Here is a 21,481-nt window from a genome sequence, read left to right on the forward strand (position 1 = left end):
TGTTCATGCTTCTGGGTTTTGAAAGAGAGTGGGAGAGAGGCACAGAGAGAAAGAGAGAGGATCGAAATGGGAACAGAGAGGAAGAGGGAGGGACAGAGGAGTAGAGAGATAACAGTAAGAGGAGAGATGTAGTAGAGATTGTGCACCTGACTGAGAGAGGACATGGAAGAATGCAGAGCATCTTTTGACCTCGTATTAGGACAACCCAAAAACCAAACAAAGAAAAGGAATTTTAAAAGAAAAGGTGTGGACAGGCTGAAGAATTGATAGAAGCCATTAAAGAGGACAGAATAGGATCCCAAGCAATGAAGAAAAGAAATGAAGCCTGTATATTGAACCGCTGTTGAGAAACAGTGCAGGGTGACATCACAAATTAATAGGCTGTCGTGCGTGAACACCAAACTTAAGCACCTGGACTAAAACTGCATCGACAAGAATGCATCCTTCCGTTCAGTTGTAGCATCCGATTGCTTAGGAACATGCAATTGTCTTTTGAGCTGAGAAACGGAGAATTCAAGTAAATAATGTGGATGTTGCAAATGGTATTCCGGTTACGGTTCTTAACAAAAAGCGTTTTTCAACTCATCTGAACCAGCTGCCAAAACGCTTTGAACCACAGACAAAATCGCCTCACTTCTCTTCCAGAAATCTCCTCCTCCGGGGGTCTTTAATTGCATTGATCTCTACTCTCTCTTGCGCTCTCCTTATTGCTGTATGTGATGGATATCTGAGGATCGGTAACCATGCCAGTGATGAAAGGGCTCTTGGCCCCTCAGAACACTTTTCTCGACACCATTGCCAAGCGTTTTGATGGCACACGTGAGTACTTGTCATGGTTTGTTCTGCAAGTTTGAGACTGTATAACAGAAATTAAAGCAATGTGCATAACTGTCTCTCTCTCTCTCTCTCTCTCTCTCTCTCTCTATATATATATATATATATATATATATTATAGAGTAAATAAATATATATACCTATAAGAAGAGTGTGGTTCCAAAATCAGATAACTCTGTTTTAAAAAAAAATCTAAAATCATGTTTTTAATGATGTTATCATGTTTTTATTGTGTAAAATGTGAATAAAACAATAGATGTATTATTGTAGTTATTATGGCTCAAATCAAAACACACCAACTGCAGTTTGATTGATATTAATTGGAATGCACAATAAAAAACCCAGAATTTTGAGTTATCTCATTTTGAACCAAACTTGTCATATATATATCTATATATATACAGAATATAGTGACATAATAGTCTAATATTGAATTTAGGACTAACATTTCTAAATAATATTTTAATATGCATATAAATCAAAATATTCAGAAGCTCTTCTGATGACTAAGCGTGGAATTTATAGAATGTGATGCTTGTCTTGTAAATATAATTGCTGTTGATTTACCATAAATTCTATACTTTATGAAGCCATTATCTATCTGAAATGTTGCTCTGATTGAAAAATGAGACATTCTGTCATGTTTAGTTTTCGGTGGTTAAGATGAGCGATGCTGCGCTGTTTGTTTCCTCTTATCACAAATATTCTTAAAATGTAAATATGTTTATCATAACATCTTGTTTTGTTCTTGAACACATGGAGACATCTTGCTATGCATGTAAATTGCATTTCAACTGCTGAATTTTAGTGTTTGTGCGTGTGCGCAAAAGCTTCTTGTAAAAGTGTTATTCATTATAGGAACACCGCTCACTGTTCAGTAGCGTGGGAGTTTCACTGCAAAATATGGCTCAAACTCAGAAAACAAAAGATGGAGAGGGATTGTTTTATATAAGTGGCCCACCTTTTCTAACCTTTTTCCTGCTATCATATCTGCTTAGAAAACTCAAGTGCTGTGATGACTAAACCATGAGTATTTGGCTTGTGTGAGTGTTCAACCTGTACTGTACTGTGTCAAAAAGTCAGTATGTTTTTAGCAGGAAGAGGCTGATCCATTATTACAGCACATTAGGTTCTGTTTTTTTCCAAAGAAACAGTGTAAGGTTTACATCTAATCTGTTTTGCATGTTTCCTCAGATCAAACCCATAATCTTGTTGCTAGCAGTATCATTCCCCCTTTGAGCTATAGGAACTGCACACATTATTTTACCTTCAGACAGTCCGTAAGCTCCCTGTTCTTCTCTAATGAGAGCTCACAACCTCTCAGCCACCCTGATATCACATGTGAAACCTTGCATCTGGTGTTGGTCCGCTTCCTGGTTGGTCTGTAAGGAGTCTTCTAATTGGATCTCTGGAGAGTTTGCTTTTCACCTTTTCAATACTGCTCTGTGATCAGGCTAATAAAACAAACCAATAAATACAAGATAAAACACAACAACTTATAATATGTGTAACTACATCATGAAATCAGCTTTATATCACTTCAAATGTTTAGTATTAACTAGTACAGATTGAGTAATATCAATTAGGATCGAGTATCGCCTTTTTTAAATATCATCCTTTTAAATGATCTGAGACTGGTCATATAAAATCTGAAAGTCACCCACAACAACAAAGTAACCCAATCTTCCGTCCGCTGCCGTAACTGATGAGATGGATGATGTGAGCTTTACTGACTTGGTTGTCGCTCTGAAAGTTGCTCATTGTTTGTGAAGTTAATTGATGCCTTGATTGACATGTTCACATCCTGTCTCTGGAAGGTGCCAAGCTCCCATTAAAAATTAATGAGATCATGTCGCTGTTATAGTCGCTGGCTGTCAGAACGCAGATTTGGACAACAATGGGATTAAATGCACACTCTTGTCTGTTGCTTCTCAGATTTGTTTCTTAGGAAAACATTACAAATGTGTCTCCTGGAGTTTCATAAGACATTTAAAAAATATCAGAATAGCTCAGACACTAAAACAAAAAATCTGAAAGTAGAAATAAATAAACAACGAGAGATTTCAATCAATATGAGCTCAAAAGAAATTGAATCTTATTTATAAAAGACCACAACTAGACCGGATTATCAGTGTTACTTTTTATAGCTCTTTACTGTCAACAATTGTAATATTTTTATTTGTACTTATATGTTGGAGAAACATCTCAGACAAGTTTAATCATGAAATGAAACTCTATGAAGTCCCCTGCGCAATAAAAGAAGAAGCTCTGAGCAATAAAGCGTTTCGCTGGGATCGAATGTGAAATTAAAATCCTAGCCTGTGTGAATGCTCTTCAACAAAAGCAATGTTCACAACTCTCAGCACAGCCAGTCACATGAATCATTCTTTCTGCTGTTCTCAGGGACAGATTTTCACACCATGAAATGTCACGCTGACCATTTGCTCTATAAATTGTATAAATGACCTCTTAATATCATGTCACACCGTCCCCAGCATCACTAAAATCAGTGACAGTATGTGCATGTGTGAGTGACAGACGTAACGTGTCTCTCTCTCTATGTGTCTCCCTCTTCATCATAATAATTTTAATTGCCTGAACCAGATTTTTATAGAATGGAAAGGGCTTTTTTCAGTCTTATTAAAACGGTTGTTTTATAATTTACAAAGAGATTGCGCTGTAGTCTGAATGTCAGCCTGGCTGTGATTTGGCCTTGTGTCTAGTTCGTGTTGCTGTGAGAAAATAAGGTTATTTACTGCCTCTCGCCTTAGACTGAATATAAGCATTCATTTTAAGTGCTTAAGGACTGTATGGAAGTGTGCACGTGCATTGTGCATTTGGACCTTTCAATAAATCAATACTAGGGTTCATAAATTTAAATGCAGACATACTGTAAACCAAAAGGTTTTTCAAGCTTTTGGTGAATTCACGAATAGTGGCATTCATTCCCTGAGAAATTATTTTACTCATAAAGATGAATTGATAGGAATGTGACACACATTTGTGCCTTGAGCTTCACCTCAACTCATATATTCTTGTATGCACTGTACTACACAGTATGTACAGTAGCATATTGTACAGTATTTCCTTAGCAACAGAATTCTTCGCCATATTTTGTCTGCTGTTTTTAGCAGCTCTCATCTGGCAGTTACGTTCTAGTTAAACAAGTGTCATATTTTTTCTGTTCAGGTGTTTGGCAGTAATGAGATTTGTGCACATAAGTCACTCTGGTAAAAGATCTGAAAATAAATGCAACATTAAATAAATATTTATTTCTGGGTGTTTTGCTTGCATTGATATGAACTTACTTTCACAGTTCATTTTAAAAATAAACTGGAAGCACTGTTTCCTGGTTACCTCAGCAGCAGATGACACATGTTTTTGATGAGCACATTGAAATATGTTTTTATTCTCTTTTTATATATTTCCATAGCAACTGATACTGAGAACATCTTGTCTTAACACCACAGCATGCAATGATAGTTTTTGCTAAAAATATCAAAATCTATAACTTTTAAAACTGTCGCGTGTCATGACATTAACAGTCGTGGGCATTTAATTGGGTAGATATGCATTTTCAAACACACACACAGTTCATGATTTTCTTTGAATTGTTATTTTGTGTTTTTATTTCACTTTTCTTTTGTAGAATTATGAGAACTGTGACTAGTTGTTGTTAAATGCACAAACATAATCCAACTCACCTGAAGTCTATTTTTCAGAGTGTAAAGCTTGATCATTTTATAATACTTTTCATCTTTACTGTTTTGTCGGCAAAGCTGCTTTTAGATCTTCTTTGTATACTTTGCGTGTTTATTTTTTTATTTCATCCAATTGTCATTTAAACGTTAATCCAGTGTAATTCCCAGGGACCAAAATAGGTAGTTGATGCCAGGTATCAACCTCTAGGCATTTTTATTTTTCATTTTAAACTCATATTTTACATTTATTTGTTTATTGTAGTATTGGTGTATAAAAAATACAAGTTTTCATTTGAAATGTAATTAGCAAATGATGTTTTCGTGTACGTTTGGTAATCATATGTATGAGCCTGAATAGTTTTAGTGCCTTTACTGCCTTTTTCTTAAATGCACAAACCACAAAACACCTGATTTTATACTGCTGTGTTTGAGTATGGCCTTTTTTGGGCTTCATGTAGATCTACAGGATGATATTAGGCATACTTTTGTTTTTACTTCGAGATGACTATAATACACAACATTCCTTCCAGCTTATCTGATACCGTAGTCAGATTTCAGCCTGTGATAATGATGAACACTAAAAATGGTCAGATAAGAGCACGTACAAACTGACCTGAATATTAAGCTTTATTGCCGGTCTGATTTTGATTCCCAGAGAACATGAAATTAATAAAATGCACCTTGAAAGCATACACGCAATATTATTATATGAAAAATAACATCAACAGATCTAAAATCTGAGTTCCTTTGTTAAATGTTTGAGTGTATGAAACATGAACCCCTCAATTGTTTCATTTGCTCATTTTGGGAACATAAATCGCTTCGTTCTCTATTATACAGTCATTCATCTGTTTGTTCAACAAGCGAGTAACACAGACACCGGCTCACTATGGGGGGTGTTTTGTGTACTGAGGTTGATGTCCTGACCGGTGGATCAGGAATCACTTTATTTAGTTTCACTGCGTCACTGCATCCTATTGATTCTTCCACAAACAAGTGAAAATGGGGTGGAGTGAACAATTGATGGATGGATGAAATATATTCACAAAAACAATAATTATGATAGATATGTAATGTGTAACATGATACTGGTCACGTGCGGGTTTTACCTTTTTTAGTAATGGATTTTCATGAAGCTTTATTCATAACGGTTAATCTGACTGGTTGCCGAATTATGTGTGGGGTCACTGGAAAAACATTAATTTGTGTTTTAAGGGTTATTTTCTAGTACAGTAGATTTTGGTGTATTGATAGCTCCTGTATTCCCCAATCGACTGGTGTATTGTGGTAAAGGGGTCTACCAGCTTGGGGTCCAAGATGATTAGCTGCGATAGATATATTTAGCATTGAGAGCCGAAGGCCATCCTAAGACTCTTTCACACACACAGTACACAGACACCCACAGTCAATCAACTGTTATATAATCTGCACAATTTAGGTGAAATGAATAGCAGCGTTGCTATGGAAACGATACACAGCTCCTTCAATTTTCAGCCACCGAATTTTCAGCATTGGGAATAAAACAGGAAGCCTATAATAAGCATGATAATGAGTCTCACCAAAAGAAATAGGGACGGTGTGTTGTGATATAAAGCCTTCCATAGGATGATGGTGCTACTGTATTTAAATGAATTGTAACACTGTTTTTTATTTGTTTCTTTTGTGTGTCTATGTTTGATGTCTACAGACAGTAACTTCCTGCTGGGAAATGCTCAGGGATGTCGAGGGTACCCTATTGTGTACTGTTCAGATGGGTTCTGTGACCTCACTGGATTCGCACGCACCGAGGTCATGAAGAAGACGTGCACATGTCACTTCCTGCACGGACAGGAAACAAGTGAGAGAGTGACCCATCAGGTGGAGAAAACTTTAGAAGGACAGAGGGAGTTCCAGACAGAGGTTCGATATTATAGGAAGAACGGTAAAGACGGTTTAAATAAATCATTTGGTAAAAAACTTGTTAAAGGCACACTGACCCTTTAAAATACAGTCAATGAGTTATGATGCAAAATGTAAAAACACTATTTGTTTAAAGATATTTATTGGACAAAATTGTCTGGCAAAAGTGTCAAATATAGCATATCTTTGTAAAACAAAGTTTTGTAAAACAAAATTAGCTTCTGCTACACTCACCGTGTAGCGGAATATTCTAGTTGTTCATTCCTGTACAATGAAAGTAAATGGTGACCATGGCTGTCAAGCAAAGACTTTGAAAGAGCACATCAGTCCTTTCAGCTAAATTTCTCCTGTTGTGTCAAAGAAAAAAGAAAATCATGACACAGCACGAGGGTAAATCATGACAGAATGGTCCCTTATGGGTTTACTCTTCCTTTAATGTGTTAGTTTTTCACATTGTGGTCTTCAAACATTAACTTGGTCACCTATTCGAGTTAGATTTCTAAACTTACGACTGAAATGAATTTAAGGTTATTTATACTCATGTGACACATACTCAGCACCGCATTATGAAGTTACTCAGAGACCTCTCATTTAAAGAGTGGGCTGCCGAATATAAAAGCACTCATGGTTTAACTTCTTTTACTCCAGGAACGTCGTTCTGGTGTCTGTTGGACATCATGCCTATTAAAAATGAGAAAGGAGAAGTGGTTCTGTTTCTCTTGTCCTTTAAAAATATTACTGACTCATATGGCAAATCACATCCCTGCTCCAACACAGAAGGTAATTGGATGGCTGTGAGCCATTGTTTGATTCTAATAGGGATGTAACAATATTATTGATATCGTGTTATCGCAATAGCACAATTGTCTGAATATTATCGTGGTCACATGACTGCATACAACATAGAGAATATTAGAAAAAAGAATATATATCTGGTGCAATTATTTTATAAAAGGGATTTTTAGGTCATTTGACCCATCTCATACTATAACTCATACCTCTAAGCAACAGTTATGATTAGAGGATAAAGAAAAGAGGATACTTATGGCATGTGTTCAAGACATCATTTGCCATTGTCAATACCGCAATCAATACTGTGTAACGGGTTATATACTGAGGTATTATCGTACAATAAGATTTTGATATTGTTACATCCCTAGATTCTAATTACATTTTTTCAAGGTTTGACATGTGTTATTTTGACAGTTAATGGCACGATTCTTAAATAACATGTTACTTTGTTGTGTCAGAGGATGGCACTCAAAGCAGGAAGTCTGGTGGAACCCATCTGAGTCAAGCTCGTGAGCGAGGCCGTAGCGTTCTGTACCACCTGACCTGTCAGTTCACTAATAGGAGCAAAAGGAAGCTGCCAAATGTAAGTAAAAATGAAACCCAAAGTCATTTTCATTCGTTTTTCTGTTTAGTAAATCAGAATGTTGTTGCTGTCGGACTGATGACTCATCTCCAAAATGACCACTTTAAAGACATTTTTTTTTCAAGTATTAAACATTGTGTCTGAAAAGTTGACATGCTCTATTCAAAACTTTTCATTGGTTACATATTTTCGAACCCATAGACAAACAAACAAATTGAGATACAAAGTTTCAGTGCAACAGCGACAATATTTTATTCTTGTTACTCATGTAAGTTAAAAGAATATGCCATTTTTAATATTTGAATAGAAAAGTATGTTTCACACATGCGGGAAATGCACACACGGTCCTGCAAAACCATGATTTGATTTAAAGCCTTTTAAGCCACCGCTGATTAGTAAACAGGTTTGCAAATGTAGTCACCTGTGTTGCTCCTCCACTGATATCTGACCTGCCAAAATTCTGATTTAATATTTGCATATAAAACAGCACCTGACGAGATTCAGACATTTATATTTTTAGCACATTCTACCATTCAGAGTAGCTGTGCCATTTCAAAGCAAATATTAAATGTTCTTGTTCCGTGACATTATGGGCTGTGCCTTCACGTACTCAGAATGTCTCACCTATTTTTCCAAATGTTTCATTTTGAATGCTACAGGTGGAGAGTCAATGAGCATTCGTATATGCATTAATTTAAAACCCATAGTGAAAGTAAATGAAATCTTTTGATTTGTTGCAGGTGTTTTAAATGTCTTAAGGGCAAATGCCTGAGCACACATTTAAATTGTCACTCGCGCAGACGCGGACAACTTCAAGTGCACGCTTCTTTGAATTGCCAAGTGATGTTTGACTTCACAGGAGTTGCCTCCAAAGCTCCATTCACCTTTAAAATTCATGTTGTTTCTTTGAAGGCAGGAGCTGGAGAGATTGGTTTCTGTCACTCATAGCGAGTGGTGCTCGACTGCATATGTCCATTTTAACTAACCTCCCGTTCTAGGAGATTTGTTCACGTGAGATTCAAAAAGCACAACTTTTATTACCATTGTCTTCCTTTTAATGAGGTGACAGTGCATGCGTGTGCATATTGTGACAGTTAATTTAAAGCCCCAATCACAAAGGGAGAGCACAGCTTGCCCCAAATTCACACTAAAGATTTGGTGAAAGATTTTTGGATCAACTATGATGAGAAACAGACGGAATACTACAGACTAAAAATACGAATTATGGAGGAAAACTGCACTCAAATAGACAGCACTTAAAAACCGCCGAGCAATGATTTGCCTGCATGCTAAAAAGGTGACTTTAGTAATACAGTCTTTTATTCAGGATCTGGCATTTTATTTCTTTTTCAGCATGTTTTTTCACAGCCAACCCTACCGGAGTACAAGGTGGCGTCGGTTCAGAAGTCCCGTTTCATCTTGCTCCATTACAGTTTGTGCAAAGCATTGTGGGATTGGTTGATCCTCCTTGCAACATTTTACGTGGCTGTGACCGTCCCCTACAACGTATGCTTCTCCGCCCCTGACGACAGCGAACATGACAACCTAGACTGTAACTCCGCCTCCAGAACCACCCTCGCCAGCGACATAGCTGTGGAGATGCTTTTCATCCTCGGTGTGTGCAACAGTTACAAAATGTCAATGTCATCAATAGCAATTTGAACTCATGCTTTGCAGTTCATCAGTAAACATGTTTCTTGAACTCATGACCTTTGAATGGCAACCACCAGTGTAGAATGTGTCTTGGAAAATTGCCTGGATGGCCAAAGAACCCATTTTCATTCCCCTTTTTGCTTTATTTTCACCTTTTGTGCTGTTCTATTTTTAAATAGTGTTAACTTCTTCGGATCTGTCGGAGTTCAAAAAGTTTTCACTTTTTTAACATGTTAGTGGGGTGAAGACTGAGTGGCAATCACACCTCCTGCTACTCGCACTTCCCTATAAATCCCTTCCATGAACTCCCAGTGTAATCTGGATTTTATAGATGCTGAAAAAAGGAAATCTCTTTTCAATAAAAAGGTACAGACGCCCCACTGTGACAGTAATTTAATAAACCTCATGCACAGAGGTTGCAACTGGATGATGGGACTAAATGTACTATGTAAAAATGATTGAGGATTAGGAGAACAGGTTGCATGAATATTTATGGAAGTCCAGCATGTACTCCATCAATTAGCATGTTTGTAATATTCGTATGCGCATAGTCAATATTTGTTTTTGATTAGGGATAAGATGTTTCAGATATTTTTTTATTTCTGATGTTGTTTGCCTTTTTTTTGCACATGTCGTGCGTGTGCTCTGAAATACTGTAAGTGTTTTTTCTATTTCCATAGACATCGTCCTGAATTTCAGAACCACCTACGTTGGGCCCGCAGGTCAGGTGGTTTATGATTCTCGCTCCATCTGTCTTCACTACTGCACCACCTGGTTCATTCTGGATCTCATTGCTGCCCTGCCATTTGACCTGCTCTATTTATTCAACATCTCAGTGGTGAGATGTCACATTAAATCTGTGCACTTACAACTTTATGCTATACATGCTGTGAAGGATGATTGGTAAATGTTCAATTTGGACTCTTTGTACTGGTGTTTTACAGACTTCCCTCGTCCACTTATTGAAAACTGTGAGATTACTCCGTCTGCTGCGCTTGCTGCAAAAGTTGGATGGTTATTCTCAGTACAGCGCCGTGGTTCTTACATTGTTAATGTCTGTGTTTGCCCTACTGGCACACTGGCTGGCCTGCGTTTGGTACGTCATTGGTCGCAAAGAGCTTGCCAGCAATGACCCCCTAACCTGGGACATAGGTGAGTGAATATTTAGTGTAAAGACGAGATGATGAAACTTTTACTTGAATACCTTACTTGCATTAATGCATCAGTGAATTGGTTACTAAATCAATGCAGACATTGCATGCATATTGGCCTACTGCAAGCAAACATCGCCGTCCATAATTAATGACTGTAGCTTCTCTCGGAAGCAAATAAAATGTTAGTCCCCAAAATTAATATCTTTCCTTTCTCGTTTTCATTTTCTGTTTTTCTTAGGTTGGCTGCAAGAGTTGGGGAAGCGTCTGGAGACTCCGTACACCAATGGTACAGTTGGCGGCCCTTCGCTGCGCAGCGCCTACATTGCTTCTCTCTACTTCACGTTGAGCAGTCTGACTAGCGTTGGATTCGGAAACGTCTGTGCCAACACAGACGCTGAGAAGATCTTCTCCATCTGCACTATGCTTATCGGGGGTGTGTTCAACGGCGCATATTCCAGACCTAATGTATAATTAGCTTGTTTTTAGGTCGCTTGTTTTTGGAAAGTTTGCATCCATTTGAAATAAATGTCTTGTTTAGGAAAGTTTGGTTTCCAATTTCAGTATGTAGAACATATTGTTTACTGAGATGATTCAGACGGGCTAATTATACGTGACACTATTGTTCCCTCCGAGCTGTGCATTTATGTTCCGTACAGAAAAAAACTTTCAGTGGACTCAGAAATCTCTGAAACAAGCCAGAGATTTCTTCAGTCAGGGGACTGAATGAACCTGCCTCATTTGATTTAGAGTCATTTGTGAGACCGTAGCGATGAAAATATAGAGAATTTAAGCTCATATTGCCACACATGGAAGCCCACAGTTATATTTATTTTATAAGTATATATCATTTTTATAACCTGCTAGACAACGCAAAGAGTCGAGAGAACACTGGTAAGCACGTTCATGCTATTTAATAAGCAATCATCTATCTTGTTATAACCCACAGCGCTGATGCATGCTGTGGTGTTTGGGAATGTGACAGCCATCATCCAGCGCATGTACTCTCGTCGTTCCCTCTACCACACGCGCATGAAGGACCTGAAAGACTTCATCCGCGTGCACCGCCTGCCCCAGCAGCTGAAACAGCGCATGCTGGAGTACTTCCAGACCACCTGGTCTGTCAACAACGGCATCAACGCCAATGAGGTAAGACCCTTTGAACACCACCAGCTGCCCAACCTGACAAACTTGTACAGTTGGGAGAACATTTTCAATCAATTTAAACTTTTTGTGGCTCGTGCTTTAGTTGAATAAAATGTGTGTTTTCACACAGACATGTTTGAATATAAGCCCGAATCACAGTTTGATAACACACCACCATTATCAGATGGAGGACAATCCATAAGCACAAATCTGGGTCACATCTTTCAATGGAATAATTTTAGCCCTGTTGCTGAACACTGTAATTATTAGGTCAATGTAGCAATTGAAATTGGATGGCTCACCGTATTTGATCAAAACAGCGGAGGGAAGATCTTCGGTGTTTGAGGAAAAACAACGTGTGACTAGTGGGGCCTAGCTCATGCACTGTCACGCTTTAAAATGATGCAGTGATTTAGAAACACAAAAAGCACGGTTCATAGGAACTCTTACACCCTTTAGACAGCAGTTACTGGTACGGCATCATATTGAAAGAGAGAATCTTATCTCTTTAGGGGGATTACATCATCCAGTTTTCATCTAAGAAAATGAAATCTTTTCTCTTTTGTGCTGATTTATTTATGTGTTCAGTATTTTCCAATGAAACAGCAAAATTAGGGTGAGGCACGTTAAAGAGATTATCCCTTTTTTTAGTGTGCAGACATGAACCACGATATTCTACTTGCTATTGGTGTTAGGGGGAGGGAGCATAGAACATTTAGTTCAATTCAATAGAAAAATGTAATTTGATTACGAAGATGGTTTTTAATAATGTGATCCACTTGTTTATCTTTTTACCCTTAGCTTTTACATGACTTCCCAGACGAGCTGCGTGCAGACATCGCTATGCACCTGAACAAAGATATTCTGCAGCTTCCCCTCTTCTCGTCAGCCAGTAGGGGGTGTCTACGTTCCCTATCTCTGCACATCAAGACGTCGTTCTGTGCGCCTGGCGAGTATCTTATTCGCCATGGAGACGCCCTGCATGCTCAACACTTTGTCTGCTCGGGGTCTCTAGAAGTGTTGAAAGACGGAATGGTGCTGGCCATACTGGGTATGTTCTTCTCATCTTGTCAGACTTCAAATCCAACCAACTTCCTGAAGACAACCTGAGCCTTTCCTTTTAATAAACTTGATATATTCGTCAGTATCAACTCACTGACAACACAGTCGAATTGATTGAAAAAGGAAGTGTTATTTGAAGGGTAAAATAGTGAATTAATTTAAATGTTTTTTAAAGCACATAGACAACGAGAGTTGACATAGATGCACCTAATTTGATTGGCTTAAAGGTAAAGGAGACCTGATTGGTGCAGACCTGCCGGGGAAGGATCAGGTGATCAAGGCTAATGCAGATGTGAAAGCTCTGACCTACTGTGACCTACAGTACATCAGTGTAAGAGCTCTTCAGGAGGTTCTCGAACTCTACCCAGAATACAGCAGCCGCTTCAATGAGGATATTCATCACAATCTCACCTACAACCTCAGAGAGGTAAACTGTTTTACAGGACAGGCAGAAAATAAAGTGTAACCATAACACACACAATTGTACAAGATTGGCATGTTCAGGACAAACTTATGCAGTACATTATGCAATTCTACATTATATATGTGATAGAAGCACTCAGTCACATGTATACATTCCGTATCTGTCAAATATTCAAATTCAGGTAGGAAAAATCGACACTAAATTAATACTTAATTCTGACCAGCCATTTGCCGCATTCTGAGCCTAGAATTATTTGTACTGTATAATGACCACTAAACTGCAACTGACTGTCCTTTCAGGCAACCAATGTCTCTCATAGCCGTTTATGATATTCTTCTCATTTTAAAGATTGGGTAACATGCTGTTTCATAAATTCGGATTTCTTCAAAAGGTTAAAATTGCTGGCTTCTCGTGCTTAACATGGTGAACTTGTTAGAAATGGAGTTGGACGTATGACGTAGTATTTCTGTGCTTGATACAATCCCCCAGCCCTCCAACTTGTTTCGGGACGTTTTTTACAAGTCTGGATCCCTGTTTCGGAACAGCGATCGTATTCTTTTAATTCGGTTATTCACCCGGAAAAGCACTTCCATTGCAAGGCAAAAGAAATAGCCCGCTCACGCACCAACCAAGGAGCTTATCAAGATTGGCTGCGCTGTGGCCCTGCAGCTCGTTACTCTTGCGATAGTGAAAGAAGTTGTGTGTTTGTTTGTTCACGGTATTTCAGTGATGGATGTTATATAAACGGTGGATATAACACTGGATTTGGAGATCGTTTGAAACTGATAGATGGTGCGGTCCCAGTGCAAAAAGATGCCGGACATGAACTACACGCGGTAAGTCAAACTAAGTGATATGTCTGTGTTTTGTTGGCAATCGGCGTGTACGTGCATAATGTAAAAATCACGAAGGGATTAATGCGATGATGTATTGTGTGCTCGTGCTGTAGTTCCGTCCACCCTGCCTGCCTCCAGCAGCTTCTGGAGTATGTTCGTACAGCTGTATCTCTCTTTTATTAATTTAATCAAACTAAATATTCTTCGAAGAGACGAAGTATGCAATACTACTGTATAGGTACTCAAGATTAATATGAGATTGGCAGAAACTGCATGTGTTACCCGATCTTTAAATTAATTTGAACTTGGATTATTATTACCTATGTCACTTTCTTGCTTGTAATATATTGTCACTGTCCTTCCGAAACCTTGGATGTCCAAAAGTTGACAAGCACTTTTTTAATACCTTTTATTGGTTAGATGTTTGCAAAACCTAGTGAAAAACATAAGAAAAACATGACTAATATAATGATTTATGGAAAAATCTAAGTATAAGGTACAAGAAAATATTTCTTTAAAGGAAGAGTTTCTCTTTTCTGATAAACATAGAGAAAGATATTTAAAAGAATGCTTGCCACCAAAAAGTGCATGACCACCATTGACTACCATAGTAGGAAAAATACTTTATAAATGTCTTTGTTCTGTTGAACACAAAAGATTTTGAAGAATGTAGAATAGCAAACTGTTCTGTGGCACTTTTGACAACCATTGTCATTCTTGCAAATATATTTCTCTGTGTTCATCAGAAATCTGAAAGATTTACAGATCACGAGGGCGAGTAAATGATGACGGAATTCTTATTTTTGGGTCGAACTTCCCCTTTTACTTTGCAATGGCCACATACTCCAAACACTTCATACAGGAGGCACATTGAGCTTTCTGAGCTTAAATTATTACAGTAATAAGATTTTCTTGTTTCTCAACAGGGCCAAGCCAGATTTACACGCTCAACACGACTCCCACAGGTAACGCCATTGAATACTTATTGTGCTATCTGTTATTTTCATGTTTTTGTTCGTGTAATCCCTTTACATCACACACGCATGCACCGAAATGCCCGTACTGATCAAAAAGCCATGTTACATAAGCTTCCAATTATTAGTGTCACAGCCGCTGCTGTGTGAGAGCTGGCAGAAAGCTCATCTGGATGTGTCTTTAACAGGTGAATTAGCAATCTGTTTGTGGCACTGACCCCAGCGCCTGAATGCATTGCCAGCTGTCCTAATGATAAGAACGGTCACACAGAACACATACACAAACACAAAATCTCTGAAGAACATGATGACACGGAACAAAGACTCATAAATAATTGTGTTCTTAGATCACGCAGAGGGACGGAGCAACAGGTCTCCGTGGGACTGCGAGGCAGCACGGAAGACATTTTAGTGCTAAGAGGCTGCTGAGAAGTGTGAAAGTTTAGAAATCTGAGTTATGGTTTATGTAGGAAATTTTTCTGGTGTTTTTGTATTGCACAAATAAACCGTTGACATACAGTAAGAATATATTGCTAAAACAATTATGTAGGTTGCATGACTCAGATCATTTGGCCTTAGAGAATCTATATGGAATTTATTTAAATAAATAAATTAACAATGAAAATGAAAACCAGATTAACCATTTCATTATTAACAACTGCGCGTAAAATATGTGCCAAAATGAAAAGATTTGATTCTCATTTTTACACTGACAATGAGTTGTCCCTGTCAAATTGAGAAAGAAAATGCAATCTGTGATTTGGCATTTCATTTTCACAAAACTCTCGAGGCATGACTGCCAATATGAAAAATAAAACATTTTACAAAGGTTTTAATTAATGCTCACGCAATAATACTGACACAATTCAAATTAAAATGTAAAGTTTGATTGTCATTTTATTTTTCATTTTCAAGGTCTACCTGCATGCAAATTACATGTTTATCAGTGGTGTGGATGACCGTCTGCATTACTGGGAATGCCCACATAAACGTAATTTTTAAACGTTCGAATTAACGTGTGTAGACTTGTTAGGGGCTTGATCTTAGCTCTTTGTAATGATTGGCTGACTGTGCCTGGTGCAATACCGAAAAGTTCCAGTGTGGTGTTATGTATCTCTGATATAAAATTACATTTTAAAAGAGTGACATTTATTGTTTCTCTGACTCCTTGTCTCTCCCTCTAGGAACGCTTTGATGATTCAAAGCTGCCGTTCATTGTGGAGGCAGAGCAAGAAGAATCCGGACAGGACATGGGCCGCAAACCCCTCCTCTCTGGGTTTGGCGGTCTTTCATCACAGTCTAATTTGAGTGCCATGCTGGGGGAGGAATTTCGACACATCAGTATGCTCCGGCGCTGCAGGTCCCCCATTCAGACCTCCCGGGTACAAAGCCCCTCACCTCAGATGCCACTCAACGAGGATTTTTCTGTTGGCACTGTGCCCGCTCCTAGAGCAGAAAAGAGCTCCTGCTACAGGCCAGCCAAACTTCTTATTCCAGCTCTGAACTGTGTCAGTCCACTGGACCTGAGCCCAAGGTAATAAGAAACTAGAACTTAATATGTTATAGGGCAGGCCATACTTCTATGTGCTGTCAAAGCCATTTGTAATCCACCAGCAAGTGTTGTTGGCACTGAGGGCAGATATTGATAATTGAAATGTCCTTATGTCCATCCTGTAGGGTTGTTGATGGCATTGAGGATAATGAACATGCGTTTCATTTCAACATTGAGCATAGTGAGCAGTCTCCTAACACAGAGGTCAAAGGTGAGGAGAATGCTTGTTTAATATGAGACTTGGTGCAAAGTAGACTTGTTTTAAATCAAACGTGTGTTTGTTGTTGATAAAACTAGTCATTTGATAGTTTTATTAAAATATTTATTTGAGAAATTATTTACTTATTTACTGTACAGTGGTAGTTTCACTTGTTGAGTATAAATCAGTCCATGATTTGGCAAGATTGCAATAAAAATGATCAAAGCATATAAAATGTTCAAGGTTTCTGAAATATCTAAAAACGTAAATACAATAACATTAAAGGTACAGTTCACCCAAAATTGGAAATTCTGTCCAAATCTGTATACTTTGTTTTGTTCTGAAAAAGCAAACAGTTCTGGGGCACTTTTGACTGCTATTGTAATTTTTGCTATTATGGTAGTGAATGGTGGCCAAGAAGTGTTTGGTTACAAGCATTCTTCAAAATATATGTCTCTGTTTTCCCCAGAACAAATAAATGTATACAGATTTGGAACAACTCGGGGGTTAGTAAATGATGACCATAATAAGAAATAAGAATCTGCCCATGCTGTATGTTAATATTATTTTCCACATTATCTGTGTTTACTACTTGTGTTTTTTTCCATTTAGACCCATTTCAGGTGGGCGCAAACCTGCTGCTTGAGACGGAGGAAGTCAGACAGAGTCTCCGTCAGCTCAATGCTGAGGTATCAGGACACACACACTAAAAATATTCAATTAAATAAAAAAATAATGCAATACATTATTGCCATATAATTTCAGTTGTAAATTTATAGGCAATTATAATTTATTACTTTCATTTATAATAATACTTTGGTTTATTTATCATTTATATATTATACATTTATTAAAGTATTCGATTTAATCTTATTTCCTGCTTTGCAGATGAACCACCTGAACCAGGAAGTGTCCTCGTTGACCAAGGAGCTTCATGAAATGATGCAGTTCCTGCACAGCCACATGACCCCAACACACTTCACTTCACCTTATGCCCCCTTCAGCTCTTACAGCTGTCACACGTCATCCAACTTTACCAACGTATCCTCCTCTGCAGACCACTGGTCATCTCGGCTGGGCTATAACATGTCTGCTGGTGCCTGTTTTCAACCGGACACCTCTCTGAGAGATTCTGTTGGATCCCGGCACACGTGCACTTGCGGTGAAAGCCATGAAAGAGGCTCTGTTTTGGGGCAGGAAGGGGACATTGAACTCCTTCATCAAACGCCTCATCCCCACTCAACCTACACCCATTTTCCATGCTGCCCTGACCAGGAAAGGGTTGCCACCCTGGGCGTAGAGAGTCAGCCAATCGCCTGTCAGACTTCTAAGACCACACCCAATTCACCATATCTAAGACATCAGGATCCCCGTACTGGAGGATCTCTCCTGGGCTTGGCTTCAACTTTTCCCACCAGTGGATTGTTTCCTCAGGTCAGAAGTGGAGGTTCCACTGTTACGCCTAGCAACACGTTGCCTCTGTGCAGCTATAGCGTCCAGAGTCAATCTCATCCTTCTCTGAGTCTACAGATGACATCTGACCTAACGTGCCAGAATTCCAGAGCTCCCACGCCGATCCATTCATCCATTACACCAACAGGTCCATCACAGCCTCTCACAGCTGTCAGTTCACTTATGCATGCTGGGATTTGTAGTACAAATTTGCTGCATTTCCCCACGGGACCCAGACAAAATGACCTGGTGGGGTCAAGTCCTGTTCACGTACATGATCCCATTTTTGCATCTACTGTAAAAAAGGAAAAGCCAGAACATGGACCCGCTAAGGAGTGACGTAGCTAATCCAGGATGAAGATACATGTACATGCTCATGTCAGCAGTGTCTTCGCTTAGGACAAATACAGCGCATTTTCCATGCTGTGTATATGGGTTATATTAGATATATTGCAGTGGCAAATTGGTGGTTTGCGGCTGTGGGTTCTGAGTTTTGACCAAGACTATTGTTTTAAGATAAATGAACACTCCACAATTACAGTGGAACTTGTCTGAATGAGTCATTGCCCCTGTTTGTATTTAGGCTACGCGTGCAGTCTGTTCCCACTGTTAGATTTTATGTTGCTCCACAGGGCTTGGTTTTACATTGGCAATTTCACTGTGTAGGTTTTGGGCACCGTCCCTCGGGACTGAGTCATGCATCACAAAGTGCCAGAATTTCCAGGCTCCGTTGTCACGCTGCATTTTTTGTCAGAGCCCAATTTTGAAGCTCTACGTTTAAAAAACTTGAAACAGATAAATGTATCTTTATTACCAGAAACATTTCAAAAGTGCATTACTTTGATCTCAGTTTGAATGTTTAGAAGCATGTGTAAAATATGTAATGATAATGATATGGATTTATTTTTGTGGCTGAGCGTCTGAAAAAATATACTGATTCATGCACATGATTTATATTCATGTAGTTCTCTCACTTCAAATATACTTTTTAAAGACTTTCTCTAGCAAAATGGGCCTCTTTTATACTGGTATTGTTAAATAAATCTCTCAGCTGAGCCTGCCTAAATTAAAAGCCATGCAATATAAAAAAAGAAGAAAACATTTGCCTGTTGAAAATGCCATCCTCAGAGAAAAAACCATAAACCTGTTTGCCAGCCATTGCCTATTTCATGTAGTAGATTTGATTGGCCTATTACATGAGAAGCAGGCCGTCTGGACTTAAATAACATAACAGATTGTATTGGCAGTTCATTAGGCTCCTTTGCGGCAGACATGCTACTGTAGCTGCGATTTTTAAGATGTACCTCCGAAACCAGAAAGAAATCCATTTGGTTTCTCTCCTGTGGGCTATTCAAAGGTTAAACAATAAATCTGTAGGCTACAAAATACCACTCAAACAGCTTGTTGTTTCTTTGCTATTAATGTTCATCACCGAAATTCTTCGATGTCAACGTGATAAACATACAGTTCACATGTCTCCAAAGACCCAGTCCAAACAAGTTTATAAAACATATACTAATACTGCTGTGTTGCACAGATCTCTCTTTATCTCTGTACGCCCACTATATCTCTCTCCTTCTCTCGCCCTCTTTCTTTCTGTCTACATCAGGGCTCCAGACACATCATTAGCCGCAGGAGGCTACCCACACACTGCTCGATTGTGGGATAATCTTAATGCAAACAACCCTTTTTATCGCCCAGTCCCTCCCCAGGACTCTCTGATGTATGTCAACATGTTGTAAAGTATCTGCAGTATATCTCTGCATCTCTTATGGTGTTTTTATTTCATGTTGTTGGACGGTGGGGCAGTCAGCGGGCTTTGCTTTGCCCAGCTCAAATATCTCAGATTTCTTTATTATAAAAAATCATTAAACGTCTATCACAGGCAAAGATCCAGACATAAAGAATAGCCTATTATTGCGTGAAATAACAGCCAAAGGGTATTTATAGAGATAGATCAGGACTGAAAACTAGTGCTTCTAATCGTTCTAGAAGACATAAGATATAATGTGGTCCTAAGCTTTACACGTTTAGCCAGAGTAAAATAATTGTCATTGACTGCTTAATATTTCCTAGATAACGAGTCGTCAGTGTGTAACTTTTGCGCAGTTATTAAAGCAGATATGCGCGCTCTCCGCCTACACACAACCTTAATGACACGCTGCTCGCTGAGTGCTGAACACATACCGCTGCGATAATTGTCAGGTTTTGTTGAATCTAAAGCATTGTAGAAAATATCAGATTTAATTTCCAGTATGCGACTCCGAGCTAAATAAAGAAAAATGACATGAGATGAAAACGTTTACGATCGACCTCTTCGAAGAAGATGAAATGAATCGTAATTAAACTATTCTGCGCTTACGCTGTTTAGTTCATACTGTTCATGACGGAAGAAAAACACGTTAACGGGCCGAACTTTAAAAAAGACGTTTAATGTTTAATTGACTAGCCTGTAGCGCCCCGGCCTGGTGATAATTGCTCACTACATGACCCCGAGTCGCAGGCAGTGCTGATTTTACAACATACGAAACAAGAGTCCGTTTTTTTCCATCACAATTTTACAGAGTACCCCGAAACAACTACATTTTATTATCTTATGTATATATTCACTATCTTATATATGTTTATTATCTTAAGCTAAATCCTGTTTAATATTTCCGAAATATAAGAATTATCCATATTTAGTTTTTTATTAATAGTAAATATAGACATAGAGAACAAAAACTGAATATTTAATGGTATAATTAATTAAGGGAATAACGTGTATATGTACAAGTAAAGGCATAAGTGGGTGATTCTTCAATGGGTGCACTTTACTTTTTAAATTCCTAAATATTTACAGCAAATGTATTGAACTATAACACTGAATTATTACACTGAATTATTGTACTTCAATTACAAATATCAAATTCATCCAATAGACTTACTCTCAGATCATGATGTAAAAACATTGCCATTCAACACTAATATTGGAGCAGTGTTGCTGACATCCTCTTTTTGTTGTAAATACATCAATGAAAAATTTCAAGTTTAGTGTTATATTTATTGCCTTTTACAAAAAACAGCGTCATGAAAAAAACAAGAAAACGTTATGCGCAGACTATATAAGCTATTATGTATCTATAATGTATTTTAATAGAAAAATATATTACCCTAACTGCGCAATCGCCTATTTTATATATTATTGGTCACCAAAACGTCTGTCAAAAACAAGCCCAGCCCC

General features: G+C 38.3%; 1 protein-coding gene across 1 annotated transcript; it reads left to right on the forward strand.

The window, feature by feature from the left end:
- Nucleotides 1–743: 743 nt before the first annotated feature.
- kcnh4a (potassium voltage-gated channel, subfamily H (eag-related), member 4a) lies at nt 744–18,597 on the forward strand (the record flags this gene model as incomplete). Its single annotated transcript, XM_079457735.1, has 16 exons — nt 744–819; nt 6,223–6,456; nt 7,083–7,214; nt 7,685–7,809; nt 9,163–9,424; nt 10,143–10,300; nt 10,407–10,614; nt 10,855–11,049; nt 11,563–11,762; nt 12,561–12,810; nt 13,049–13,248; nt 15,008–15,046; nt 16,240–16,589; nt 16,733–16,818; nt 17,419–17,495; nt 17,695–18,597. The coding sequence occupies 16 exons, from the start codon at nt 744–746 to the stop codon at nt 18,595–18,597; spliced, it is 3,495 nt and encodes a 1,164-aa protein (XP_079313861.1).
- Between the last annotated feature and the right edge of the window lie 2,884 nt (nt 18,598–21,481).

The sequence above is a fragment of the Barbatula barbatula genome (assembly GCF_947034865.1).
Source record: "Barbatula barbatula genome assembly, chromosome: 5".
NCBI lineage: Eukaryota > Metazoa > Chordata > Actinopteri > Cypriniformes > Nemacheilidae > Barbatula > Barbatula barbatula.